The following is a 14,170-nucleotide window of genomic DNA, read 5'->3' on the forward strand; positions in this document are numbered from 1 at the left end:
ACATGGTGAGCAGGGCTAAATAGGGCAAAAACTGGGCCAAGAGTCAACCTTTGTCAGCAATCTCAATGATCTCAATTCTAACAATGATTTAGCAAATTAGTAAAGACAATAGTTGTTTATAAGCAGAGTGAAATAATCTTCTTGTCTTGTAATTGAATGTCAGCTGCCAGTCAAGGACTTCTTCATGCATGCAGCTGAAGAGCTCTGTTAAGGAAAATGTGACAAACAAAAGCAAAGTAGACTTATACCACCAAAAGTAGCAAGTAAATGTGCGTAAACCCTCTAAATATAGGCAATTGACTCCTTTACTAGTGTCAGCATATAAGTTTGCCTTTCTGTATTTTATTCCATGTGTGTCACATTCTGCATCACAAACATGCAGGAAAAACAGGGAACATTAGAAAGCAGCAGATCAGACTACATCCAGAAGATGTTGAACTCTTGAACAACAGCCCTCTCATTAAGACACATAATGCTTTTCTTCCACCTGAGAGGGCTGTTGTGCCTTCATCAAAGCCAATCAGAACTGGAGCGATAAACGACCATGAATACTGAATACTTGTACTATCATTTGACCCAGAAGTGATTGTCTATTGTACACATTCACATTCCAGTAACTTATCCAACTAACTGGAGGGGAGTCACAGGGAGTTAAGGACACGTGTGAGCTCTGAGTTTCACAGTCGTTAGGACCACTTGTGGGTTGTTGACCTAACTGGCATTCATAGGTTAGAGCCAGGTGAGAACAGGTGTGAAGGGTTGTTAAGCTGTCTGCAGAGGGAACTCAGTATTGCATCGTAGGTGGGTGCTAAGTAATGTTGTATGTCACCTCCTCTGTTCAAAGGCACTTGTTCCAGTTTGACATAGATGGATTCTTTTACTCTTCTTTCAATCTATCTGTCTTCTCTGGCCAAGATGTTAAATTGCTGTCCTCAAAGAAATGGTTTGTCTCCTTCAGATGAATACCAATCAGGCATAACATTATGACCACTGAGAGGTGAAGTGAATAACACTGATTATCTCTTCATCATGGCACTTGTTAGTGGGTGGGAGATATGAGGCAGCAAGTGAATATGCTGTCCCCAAAGTTGATGTGTTACAAGCAGGAAAAATGGGCAAGTGTAAGGATTTGAGCGAGTTTGACAAGGGCCACATTGTGATGGCTAGATGACTGGGTCAGAACATCTCCAGAACTGCAGCTCTTGTGGGGCGTTCCTGGTCTACAGTGGTCAGTGTCTATCAAAAGTGGTCCAAGGAAGGGAAGGAACAGTGGTGAACGGCTGTCAGGGTCATAGGCGGCCAAGGCTCACTGATGCATGTGGGGAGCAAAGGCTGGCCCGCATGGTCCGATCTAACAGATGAGCTACTGTTGCTCAAATTTCTGAAGAAGTTAATGTTGGTTCTGATAGAAAGGTGTCAGAACACACAGTGCATCGCAGTTTGTTGCGTATGGGGATGCATAACCGCAGACCAGTCCGGGTGCCCATGCTGACCCCTGTCCACCGCAGAGAGCACCAACAATGGACATGTGAGCGTCAGAACTGGACCACAGAACAACGGAAGAGGTGGCCTGGTCTGATGAATCACATTTTCTTTTACATCACATGGATTGCCAGGTGTGTGTGCGTCGCTTACCTGGGGGACACATGGTACCAGGATGCACCAAGTGAAGAGGGCAAGCCGGCAGAGGCAGTGTGATGCTTGGGGAAATGTTCTGCAGCTATTCATGTGGATCTATTCATGTACCAACTACCTAAGCACTGCTGCAGGACATGCACATCCTTTCATGGAAACTTTATTTCTTGATGGCTGTGGCCTCTTTCAGCAGGATAATGCAAAGTGCCACAAAGCAAAAATGGTTCAGGAATGGTTTTAGGACTACAACAACGAGTTTGACGTGTTGGGTTGGCCTCCAAATTCTCCAGATCTCAATCCAATTGAGCATCTGTGGGATGCGTTGGACAAACAAGTCCGATCCATGGAGGCCCCACCTGACAATTTACCGGACTTAAAGGATCTGCTGCTAGCATCTTGGTACTAGATACCACTGTATACCTTCAAGGGTCTAGTGGAGTCCATGCCTTAACGGGTCAGGGCTGTTTTGGCAGCAAAAGGGGGACCAACACAATATTAGGTAGGTGGTCATAATGTTATGCCTGTAGGTGGTAAAAGTGGACAGCAGAGTCTTGACCTGAGGAAATAGCCTCCTGTGTTGTGCCATTTGTTTATGGAGAGATTGTTTTGTCTCTCCAGTGTACAAATCTGTGCAGTCCTGGCCACACTGAACAGCATAAAGTGCATTACTCTGTTTATTCTCTTTGATCATTTCCTCATATTCACAATTCACTATTTAATGTGTTTGTGTCTGATTTCAAACGACTCATTATTTGATATATAATAATTTGTCTCAAGATAACACATATCCCAGTGACACTAAAAAAACTGTTTTAAAAGCAGAATGATTCTTTACCCAAAACTGGCCCTTAAAAATTGCATTTTCAACAGCCCCAGGCACAATCTGTGTGTCTGTCTGCCCAACCCAGACTAAAATGTTGGTAGTAAACATTGCTGATGCCACTGATACCTCATACATGTGTACGTGCTGCTAGGACTAGGACGGTTAAAGCAGTAACCTCAGTGCCAAACTGCACTTCAACATTTGTGTGTTTGTGTTTCCACTGAATATCTTTAAGGAGACCTTGAGACATCTCTTGTCCTTTTCGTGGCAAACAAACTATTTTAATCCAAAACATGATCTTTTCCTCACCGTCACCAAGTGTTGTTTGTACCTAAGCCTAACCAGAAAAAAAGCAAGGTGTTACATCATAAACAAGTTTCAGGTTTGCAGAAACTTACATTGATAACATTTCCGCCAATTTGGTGACCTTTCTCAGTATATAGCTGCTCTATATCTACAGCTAATCACTGGTATTATATCATACTTGTACTAGCACTTTGAGTCAGGCGGATAATTGAAGACCATGAAAATTATGTTAAATGAGCAAAAGATGGTTAGTACGGAAAAAAAACAGTAGAAGCTTGATGTGAATTAACAAGATTATGTGGTGCATATCATTCTCTGAGTTTGAGGAAAGTTAACTGCAGTCACTCCAAGTAAAGCTCAACACCGCTGTCCAGTTTCATTTCCATAGTCATCAAAGCCTTGTGAAGCTCTGGTGCAGAAACCCTTAAAACATTTTTGAAACCAAAGTAAACATCTACATCTCAAAGAAAAAAGAACATGAAAAAATAATTTTAAAACCAAGTGGAAACATACTTTTCAGCACATCCAAGTTGAGATAGGCAGCAGCAAACATTTGCTCCTCTGTATCAGCCTGTGGCCGCAGTCGGCGAGGCTTTGGCAACTGAGAGAGCCTGGAGGCTGAGGAGGCAGCGGCAGCAGAGAGTTTAGATTTGCATTTCAGAGCTGCCCAGTATGAAGGATAGATGAGACTCATCAGTTCATCAACACTAGAGGCTGAACGCAACTTCTGCTCCATGCCTGGCTTTAGTGGCGAGTCCTGAAAGAAACAAGAGACATGTTCACTGAAAATACTGCTGTTACTTAGTCACCAGTAGTCTCATGATTTTAAGGAATTACAGTTTTTACCCATTGCTTGAACATTATAGACACATGCTCAAACCAAAGTAATCTAACTTGAAGCTATTGTTACGATACCTTAAACAAAAGCGCTGCTTTGCACTTTAGTTACAATTCTGTAACACACTTGCTCCTTTCTGCAACACACTTGCTCCTGCACACTACACACTATTTCTTACATAACACACTTAGTTAAAAAAATGAAATCTCAGGGTACTATTCAAAGTACAACACACATTGGTCAATTGAACATACAGACACACACCTGAAAATACTTACTTACAAAACTGAACACCCATCAGCCAGCTACAAAAAGGCCTCAGTTACAGTTTTTGTCCTTTGCTTGAACACGTTTTGCAAAACTTGGCTCATTGTGTCAAAACCTGACACACAAGCAAATAAGACACAACACTGGGAAATAAACCATTCACATCTATGTCAAATTAAAACTCTACTATCAAAACCTAACAATCCTCTGTCAAAATATCACTCTGATGACAAAATGACCACTTGCATCATATGAATACACTTTCAGATCAGCAGCAACACACTAGTCTACTTTATATAAAACACTGCAGTCTTTTGTTTTCACTGTTTTTATTCAGTTCCACAGAAGCCACATTTTCACAACAACCAAAAAATGAAATACTCAATTCAAAATCATTACATTACAGTAGTGTATTTTACAGTGTTTTTTAAGGCATCCAGTCTGACAGGAATTAGAACAAACACGGGTTTCTTCCACTGACAGCTGCTGATGGTGTTCTCTTTAGGTGAATTACCAACACATGTTAATAGGTTAAATATACAGACACCGTGTTCATGTTTTTTTTTAGTTTGTGAACACTGACTCAGTCTCTTCATGACAGTAACATCTACATATTACTCTGTTAATGATGCACACACATTCTGCTCATTCGCACAGTTGGTTATATTAGGGCTAGGAAATTAATTTGAAGTGTGTGTGTGTGTGTGTGTGTGTGTGTGTGTGTGTGTGTGTGTGTGTGTGTGTGTGTGTGTGCGTGCATGCGTGCGTGTGTGTGTGTGTGTGTGTGTTACAAGTGTGAGGGACAGAAAGACAGTGTGATCTGACAGACAGATGTTCAGAGTGGACTCAGGTTGACTTCAGTAAATATGGAGCTACGATTGTTCAGAAAATAGGTACTGGATTTCTTTGAGAGCCGAGCTGAGTCCCTGAGGTTTGCCGAGTGTAATGCCACTGAGGTTAGCCCTGAAGTTAACTGGCTTCAGCCCTGGTGCTGTGCGAGTCTCTCCTGTGCTCACAGACCACAGTCTGGATGGAGATTCTGTTACACAAGCATTTGATATAATACTGTCACGCTGAACTCAGTAACAAATTACTGACAGAATTAAATATTATCAGCTATACAATAAGTAGCTTGTATATATCCTGATGATACCTTTATTATTCTACCTGTTATTAATTTTGATCAATCATAGTGAATATAACACACCACAAACATTTAGGTCTAAAGTCAAGTTAGCCACTTGTTTATTATAAACAAATGGACAGAATCAGAAAAATGTTAAAGAAGCAGTGGATTTTGAACCAGACCACAATGTTTTCCTAAACCTCACCAAGTAGTTTTGATGCCTAAACATACTTAAGGTCCAGAACATGTGTCTAGTATGTAAGTACTGTTAGTGAAAAGGTCATGTTGTTTTGGGAGAAGGCATACATTGGATACGTGCTGTTGTTTGGCTTGACCCTGGTAGGGCTGTGTGTGTTCAGCACTTGAATCATGGCTTACCCACTGCTACTAGATGCTTTGTTATACAGGGTCTCAAGCAGTTTGATGAGATGGATTAATGGCTGCTCACCCATTTCAGATTGCTAATAATACTGCTTATGGATTTGTGCAATAACCTGGAGCCTCAGTGAAGGAGAAACACAAATCCTGTGCCTTCACACCTCCATGTCCTCAGTTTTGGCCACAGGATCATTATTTCAGAGAGAGATAAGAGACAGGTCAGGCTTTTCACAGTCCTCTTTGAGCTGTGTGCTTCTGAGAGTACTGAAAGTGATTAATATAATCATGCCCCAGTACATATCATTCCTAGACGCTGCTGACCAGCAGGTAGAGATCAAGAGCACTATTTTTGCTGTAGCTGCAAATATCATTGGTGCTGTATGTGGCACGCATATAGGGATCAAAGCACCCTCTCCAGATCCATTCCCATTCCTCAAGCAAAAGCTGTATCACTCCGTTAGTGTCCAAATAATATCAAATGCAAACCGCCACCCTCTGAATGTTGTGGCCCATTGGCCAGGGAGAGCACATAACTCCTGATGGAGGGTAGAACCATGGGAAAGCATCCGGCTGAAGGAGCTGCTGGAGATGGGTGGCTGATGAGTAGATGATTTGTGATTCTAAAACCCACCACCCTGTTAAAATTCTATAAAACTCAATTTTATAAAATATGTTACATAGGTTACGCCCTCACTCCATGGCTGACGACCCCTTCAGCAAACCCCCAGACCAGACAGGAGCGCTCTTACAACCACTGGCATGAGCGCACCTGCTCCTTGGTAGGGTGCACAATTGAGCTGAAGGCCGGGTGGATGTGGCCCTATACTGTGTTTCTGATGTTCGTGTAACACTACTGCTGATGCTGTGGAAGATCAAGTGTTTATGTTTTGTTTTGTTTTTTAACAATACCTCGAGGTCACCTCCAGCATCTTGCCATTCCCTCTGCCAGTGTCAGCTATTTGGCACAACACCTGCCCTTATATATTACCTATGCTAATTACAAAATGCCTACACGCCTCCAATTCGCGATCAAGTAAGATTCAAAGAATGTTTGGTTTGGTGCATGTGGAGTTGACTTCTCTTAATTTTTCTCTTGACAAAAACAGAAAATATGAGGGACATTTAAGAAAATGTTGCTGCATTAGGCCCATTGTTTACATTTGGGTCTATATGGTTAGTATGTGAATGTTATCTCACTTCCTGTCTTTCAGTAGTATTAGATATAACACCAACATCCAGGAGAAATATGATTGTTCTCTGCAAGCAAGGCCGTCACACACACACACACACACCCAGAGTAAAGCCGTCTATTGTATTTTAGAGCCTGTGAAAGTAGGTTTACAGCAAATGAAGAGATAACAAAAGCAACACTCCATTTCCTACCAGAAACAATGGGTTTATGTGTTTTTCTACATGCATATGCACAGATTTTTACTCATGTATGTCTTTGTGTGTGTGCGTGCTTGCTTGCGTGCGTGCGTGTGTGCATGTCTGTGTGTATTTGTTTTTCTGTATGTGTCCTGTCTCAGTTTCCCCTGATTCTGTATGTTTCAGCTTGTGTTTGGAGTAGTATTTTTACACACAAATAAGCACACATACACACTGTCCCTTGACATGGGAAAAAGCTTCTCTTCCATCACATCAACTCAAAGAAGCTGAAACAAACAATTGAGAATGCAGCAGCTCTGAATAGGATCCTGCTGTCACCTGACTGGAATGACCACATTCACCATTTTGGTCCTTCCTGCTATTGATGTTTCCTGGATGTTTCAAGGTCTTAAGGTTTGTAACTCTTCTTGAAAGTCAACACTGCTGAGAGCACCAATCAGATTATTTTGAAATAGTTGGCAGTACATTAAAGCCACACTATTGATGGCATTACAAGTTTTTTGGCTGCTGACTTTAAGCTGTGCTAAATTACTGCAATTTTCAAAAGCATGGTGCAAGTTTTTAGATCGATGTCCAAATGTAGATGCAGGGTTGATTTGATTTGAACTGATTTCAGTAAACCATGAAAATCTACTTTCCAAAGACTCTAATTTCACAGTCACCTATCACAGAAAACAAGGCATAACATTCACTCATATGTTATATAATAGTAGTGGGATATTTCAGCCAACAGGGACCATATTGAAAATGTCTATGATGCTATAACAGTGCTTAGTTCACTAAGTTGATGTAGAACCTAAATTTGGCCCAAATGTAGGTTGTTAGATGTTGGAAATAGTTTTTCTTCACATGGTAAGTCTGAATATCTAAAACCGTTTCAATTAGGGGCCGACCAATATCCTTTTTTCGAGGGCCAATACTGATTATTAGTAATCCAGGTTACCAAAAACTAATAATTAGAACTGATACACATTTACAGGCTAAATTAAAATCGTATTCTCATAGTTCAGAATAGTCAGTGATGGAATTTAACAACAATTTACTTATGTACTGTACTTTAATGCCCAATTTTGAGGTGCTTGCCTCAGTATTTCCATTTTCTGCTATTTAATATTTTCACTCCACTCTATCTATTTGATAACTTTAGCTATGGCCAGACCAATAATCCGCAATCCACACTGGCCTAAGCATCACAGAATCTTTGTGCAAATAGTTATTGTTTTTTTTTAAGCAAAAATGTGTTAAACAAGTAGCACACTTCTGTCTGAAATAAGGGAATATGGTAGAGACAGACAGACAGTGTGTGTTTGAGTGAGTGTGAGGTTCACTGTAACATTATAGAGATGAAGGTAGCAGAATAGTGTGTGGAGAGTGAATAAATGCTACAGCTTGTTAAGACCCAAGCCAAGTCGAGTCTTGCTTGGAGTTAGAAATGGAATTTGTGACAACTTCAACCCAGGCTCACTCAAGGTTGACCGACCTTTAAGGTGGACCTGCTTTTCATATTTGAGTGACCAACACCTTCTTTGCCACATTTCTTATTAAATACACTCATGTCACATAACGTTTATATATTCTGGGCCCGTATTCACAAAGACTTTTATCCTAATGTTAGGAGTACTCCTAAATCAGACTAAAAGTTATGACTTTTAGTTATGAAAACACTGAACTCCTAAACTGTAAGTAACTCTCTGTTGCTGTGGATGACGTCATTTTATAAGGACGCACTTAGAAGCGCTGACAATGGTGATTGGTTGTTGAGTGACAGGGCAGCCCATTGAAAAGTCATTTAGGCTACGCCAATGCATGAAGTGAAAATAAGGAAGTTGCCTACAAGCCCATGACAAAAAGATATTGGATGAAGAACTGTATTTATGAGGAGAACTAAGTGCCCCCCCCCCCCCAAACAAAAACGCTTTGGACAAAAATGACAAATTAGAATATTGCGATGAAACACGTGAATAGCCAATAAAAGCTGCTTGAAAAGAATTTGCTTGAAAAGCTGCTTCAAACCACTGTCCAAATCTGTGGTTGGCTGGTTGGTTGGTTGGTTGGTTGGTTGGTTGTTAGTCGGTTAGTTTATCAACAGGTTTAGACCAAATCCGCTCAAACAGATTTCCATCAAATGTATAGGGATGATGAGTTTTAGTCCAGAAAAGTTATATTCTGGTGCTGATCAGGATAAGGGGACAGATCCAGGAAAATATATATTATATATATAGATAGATAGATAGATAGATAGATAGATAGATAGATAGATAGATATGTATATATATTACTTGTAATGTAATTTATTGAAGACAATGGATTAGGTTTAGACGTATGCACATCCTAGTTTCTCATGTGACATGTGGTCTAACAAAGTCAACAATGAACTTTCATGCTCATATCTTGAGGTGTTTCCTTTCTCCTTCCTCGGTCTCTGACATTTTGAGGATTAATGACTGACAGCATCACATAACAAGAAGGAAAATGTTATACTGGTTCACTCATATCAAGGAAGGGGTGCTTATTTTTCACAAGACAACTGCACTTGTTTGTACAAATACAAAAATGTTATGAAGTGTTATGAATTGTTCAACAGTGTTTTCCAAAGAGGAGGCCAAGCCAGTGAAACATTGCTAGAAGAAAAGCACAGATGGTAAAACACTCAGGCGCAGCAGACACGGAAAAGACCTGTCAGAAAGTCAAACACACAAATCCAACTTGTTTCTCAAGACATTATACAAACCATTGCACACTGTAATAGATATACGTAATGCTAATATGCAGTTCACAGCCATCTATGATTGTGTTCACTGTTGTTGTGACATTAACTTGGGTTCATTTGAGACACTATTAAATTGCATAGATCTGAAATAAAACTTAAGTTTATTTGGCATATCATTTTACATTATGCATTACGTTTCCCAAGGCAGATGGGTGAACTGCTCCCTTAAAAGTAGTTTTTCAGCCACAGATGAGTCTTGATTTAAAACCTGGTCATCTGATGAACTATTCTAAGATGAACTAGTTCAGACCACAATGTCCCTACTGGTCCATGGTTTCATGTTGGTGACCTTACAATAATATATTTTCAATAGGACCAGTATAAAACCTCTTGTGTTTATGTCCAAATGACACAACCATTTTAATCTTTTTAGAATCTTCCCCCGTCACAAAGCTCTAGCTAGTTGACAGCTTCTCCGACCAGTACAAAATTGCTGTCAAAACTGGACAGTGATTGAGTGATCTGAACCTAAGCCACATGTGCAGCTTTGGAATTTGTGGCCTTCATGATTAAAATTTTGCAGGTGCCTATAATCTAAAAAGGCATTGCTAATATCTAATTTAGTACACTTTTTTAGTACACTAACCCTAACCCTAACGGTGCCAATTAGCTGAAATGTAAACAAATATAGGCTGGATATAAAAGTTGTGGCTTCAGCTGTCCATAGCAACATTGTACAGTACATCCTGAATGCATCCCCAACGCATGGTAACTAATGCTGAGGTCCAAAACCAAAGCATGACTCAGTTTTGCCAAGCTGGAGGTTGCTCTGACAATCTATGAAAGACGTTGCGGGCAAAAGTCCCCTTAATGCATTCACACATAGGCAAGTCTTCACACATGTGCCTCCGCACACAAGTTGAGGTATGGGATTACACTAGATACCCACATAAACACACACACACACACACACACACACACACACACACACACACACACACACACACACACACACACACGTATGCCATGGCTATGCTGTCAGTTTTAATCACATTTCAATTTTAACTGCCTATTGATTTAGACCTTTTTTTGAGTTGTAGAATCTGAGTGTGAAACCAGCTGCTCATATGACTCACAAAGAGAAAACATCTGCGAGTCTTTACAGAACCAGAAAAAATACCATTGGCAATTTATAATATTGCAGAGACCAAGGTGTATTTTGGGAAACACCCAGAGACAATCGAGAATTACAGGGATGTGAAACATAAGTTTCAAGGATTGAAAAAGAACCCATGTGTAATTTGCATCATTGCAGCAGCAAGGATTGAGTATTTGCAGTAATATCAGAAAACTGACTGGACCATTCTTAGAAATTTCTGGATTATAAAATGCATCCCAATGCAGACATGGAAGATCTGGCATTGATGCAGAAATGCAGCATAATCAAAAGTCTACAGTTTATGGTGATAGCTGATAGCCTAATGTCCACCTTCAATCAACATTTCTTATGCAGGAGGTTTGTCAGAGCGAGGCAGAGATTATCTAAGAGTGATAATCCAAAAAAACCACCAAGCATTTTTTAAAAGGGACATCTCAGGGCACATGTCAGATTTATCGCTGACCATGACTTGCCATTTTCACCTGAAGCTAACGTCTGCAGCCATAAACAATGACTGTTACAAGACCAGCTAATCAGATAATATTTGGGGAGGCACTGTCAACTTTACCATCCAACTCTGAGAGAGGTGTGTGCAGCAGAGTCAATAAATGCCTAATCTTCAAGCTGCCATGTGAAAACTATTATAATCAATTACAACAAACGTGTAAGGCGCTGCACATGGATGAATGTTTTGTTTTTGTAATGTTTATGTATTGAAAAGATGTAGCTTTTATTTTATTGACTTCTGTAGTCTGGTTATTGGAAGGACTTTCTGCATAAAAGGGGGAATTTAAAGGGTGAAAAGTAGCCATGTGCAGTAATATAGATCATTGAGGATGCCAGACACTGAAATAAAATGCAAAGCATCCAGAATCGTTTGCATTCAAATTGTTGCTAGCTGATTTGTAATCAAAATGTGAGGCCAGTGAAGCTTTACACCTTTAACCACTACAGTCCAACCATTCATTGCCAAAGACACGTTACGTCCCAAATGAATCCAATAATCTAGTTATTCTTAAAATCAGATCTCTAGAGAAAAAAAAATAAGCTTTCTAAAAGCTGTGATATTCCCTGACAGTACCAGAGAGACACTGAGGAGGGTCAACCTAACTAAAACAACACACTTACAGCCTACCCGACCTGCTGTTTTTGAACAACAAAGAAAGTATGTTGAAAACTCAAATGAAGCCAAGAAACTGAACAGGGCTATAGCATAAAAATCTACATTGTTATCCCCTCAATGTTGTGTTGTTTCCCTGTGGTACTGAAGTATCAATATTTTCTAAGGTATTGTGTCAACGTTAGAGATTCCAGTAATGTGACACTGTAATTCACGATAAGTTTATCAAAGCTGAAACCACCAGCAATTATTAAGAATTGTATGACAACACTCATTAATACCATTCCGGACCAAAACTGCTTAAGTGGATAATGATGATGAGTCTAACTCCATGAAACTGTGAGACAGAGCAATGTCACCAATTGATGTGACTAAAATTATACAGAAAGTCTTATAAAGTCTACAAAAGTCATATAAGTGATAACTAAGCGCTCCAAGGCTCAACAGTCCCCTTTTGTACTCACTCATAGATATGCCACCTAAATACGCCAGCTTTTTTTTTCATTAACTGAATGTATTATTCCCTGAGAGATTCATGAAAATGTTTCTGTAATATTAAAGGAAGTGAGAACAAATTCATGAATTCTTCCACTGGATCTGAAACCAAAAGTTAATGGGGTCTATTCTGGCCAAGGACCATCCTCCATCCAGGTTAAATGGAGCTCTGTTCAAGTTTTGTATAAGCCTAATGACAAACCAACCAACGGATGCATAACGTCTTATGTGGTGATAATAAAATTAATGAGATGGGGTACTGCAGTTCTTATTGGGGATGTCCCGATCCGATCTGCAGGATCGTTATGGGCTGATATGGGAATTTTTCCACTGATCGGGATCGGCAATTTTGAACATGGACCCATTTTTATGTCAGAGCGCAATTTGTGGCAGAACTCAGACATGCTCGTGCTCAAACCTGTGGATAAAATGTCTGCAGTGTGGAAATTACTTAAATTAGACCGTTTCCCGAGGGGGTAACAAAAGAGCTGCATTTAATACTACAAATTTGATAAAAAATATCCTCGAGACAGCGACATGGCCAAAAATATTACAGAGAAGGTAAATTAATCAATCACTCTGGATAACCAGCTCATCTGGGATCAGATGCCTTCCATTTTCGAGTTACAACGTGCCAGTATGCGCACTAGTTTCGTGGGTCTTATACAGCAGAACATGTAAATCAGGCAATCAAGGAGATGCTCAACACGTGTGAAATAGACAAGCAACGCATCCACGTCATTTTACCTGACAACGTATGGATATGAAAATAGCAGTGGGTGATATGGAGGTACCAAGCATGGGCTGCGTCTCACACACTTCAGCTCAGGACATCCCTATTTTGAATAGAAACACTGCCTCATGGCTTGTAAATTCTGAAAAGCCTCACTTCATTATGCATTCTATTCTCACTGACCCTCTGTCACCCTACATTCACTCCCATTCACCCCCCCCCCACACACACCTCCCATTCAGACACACAAATCCTAAAACGCATTGTGTCAACTGGTTAGGTCTGCATGTCAGTCTTTGGAAAGTCCAACACCAACTGGTTAACCTTCAGATGTTAAAAAAACTCTGAATGAATCCTCACATCTTTTAAGTTCACAGAGCAACAAAAGTTTAAAAGCCATGCATTAACACTGGTCAGTCGAAATTAGCCACAGAGAACTCAATCACAAAGAGGTGCATATCATCTTTAAATAATATCTCATTCGACTTCTTATATATAAAAGGCCATGGTGGGTTTAATATCTCTATAAAAGCAAGGAATCTCTGTCTGTTTGTGTGTGTGTGTGTGAGTGTGTGTGTTCCTCAAATATCTCTGCAGATCAGGATCAGACTGACCTGAGAGTTTCAACATGGCTGCTGCTTGGTTCAAGGGTGTGAGACGTCAGATTTGTTTGGACTGCAATGATACCGTTAAAATTATTTCATGAATGCTTTACAAATTCTGCAAGCATTGTCACCGGAGCCACCACAGTCACATGCGCACCAGAGCCAATCACTGCAGAGCCCACTTCCACGCCATACGCTAAGAAACGAGCAGATTCATACCTGCAGCGGCGCGAGCTGGACCGGGATTTTGCCGGCGGTTCGGTCGTGTTCTGTGCATCTAAACTGACTGTTGTGGATTAATGAGACTAAACGAGTCCGGACCGAGTCTGTTCCAGTCTGAGGAGATCCGGAGTTGCACAGATTCCGGAGTCGACAGACGCACCAGGAAAGGGTAAATAATGTCCGCCACACTTTTTCGCGAACATTGCCGTCACGTTTGCTTTGTGTCTGGTGCAGGAAGAAACGGTAAAAATGGGCTTTTGTCACGAAAGTGTCCAAGTAGCAAGTTTGGTTGCTGAGGAACAGGAAGTTGTGGGAGGGACGGAGGCCGATGAATGACAGACAACGACGGTCGGTGTAGACAGCG

The 14,170-nt window shown here is 40.5% G+C and overlaps 1 protein-coding gene across 2 annotated transcripts in view; it reads right to left on the reverse strand.

Annotated features, from left to right (window-relative positions):
• Positions 1-14,170, reverse strand: part of vegfc (vascular endothelial growth factor c) — a 64,899-nt gene that overhangs the window by 41,164 nt on the left and 9,565 nt on the right. For both annotated transcript variants that reach the window (XM_037115337.1, XM_037115346.1), the window contains exon 2: positions 3,278-3,521. In XM_037115337.1, the coding sequence (XP_036971232.1) occupies positions 3,278-3,521 (244 nt within the window). The remainder of the gene's footprint in view (positions 1-3,277; positions 3,522-14,170) is intronic.

The sequence above is a fragment of the Acanthopagrus latus genome, chromosome 1, assembly GCF_904848185.1.
Source record: "Acanthopagrus latus isolate v.2019 chromosome 1, fAcaLat1.1, whole genome shotgun sequence".
NCBI classification, from domain to species: domain Eukaryota; kingdom Metazoa; phylum Chordata; class Actinopteri; order Spariformes; family Sparidae; genus Acanthopagrus; species Acanthopagrus latus.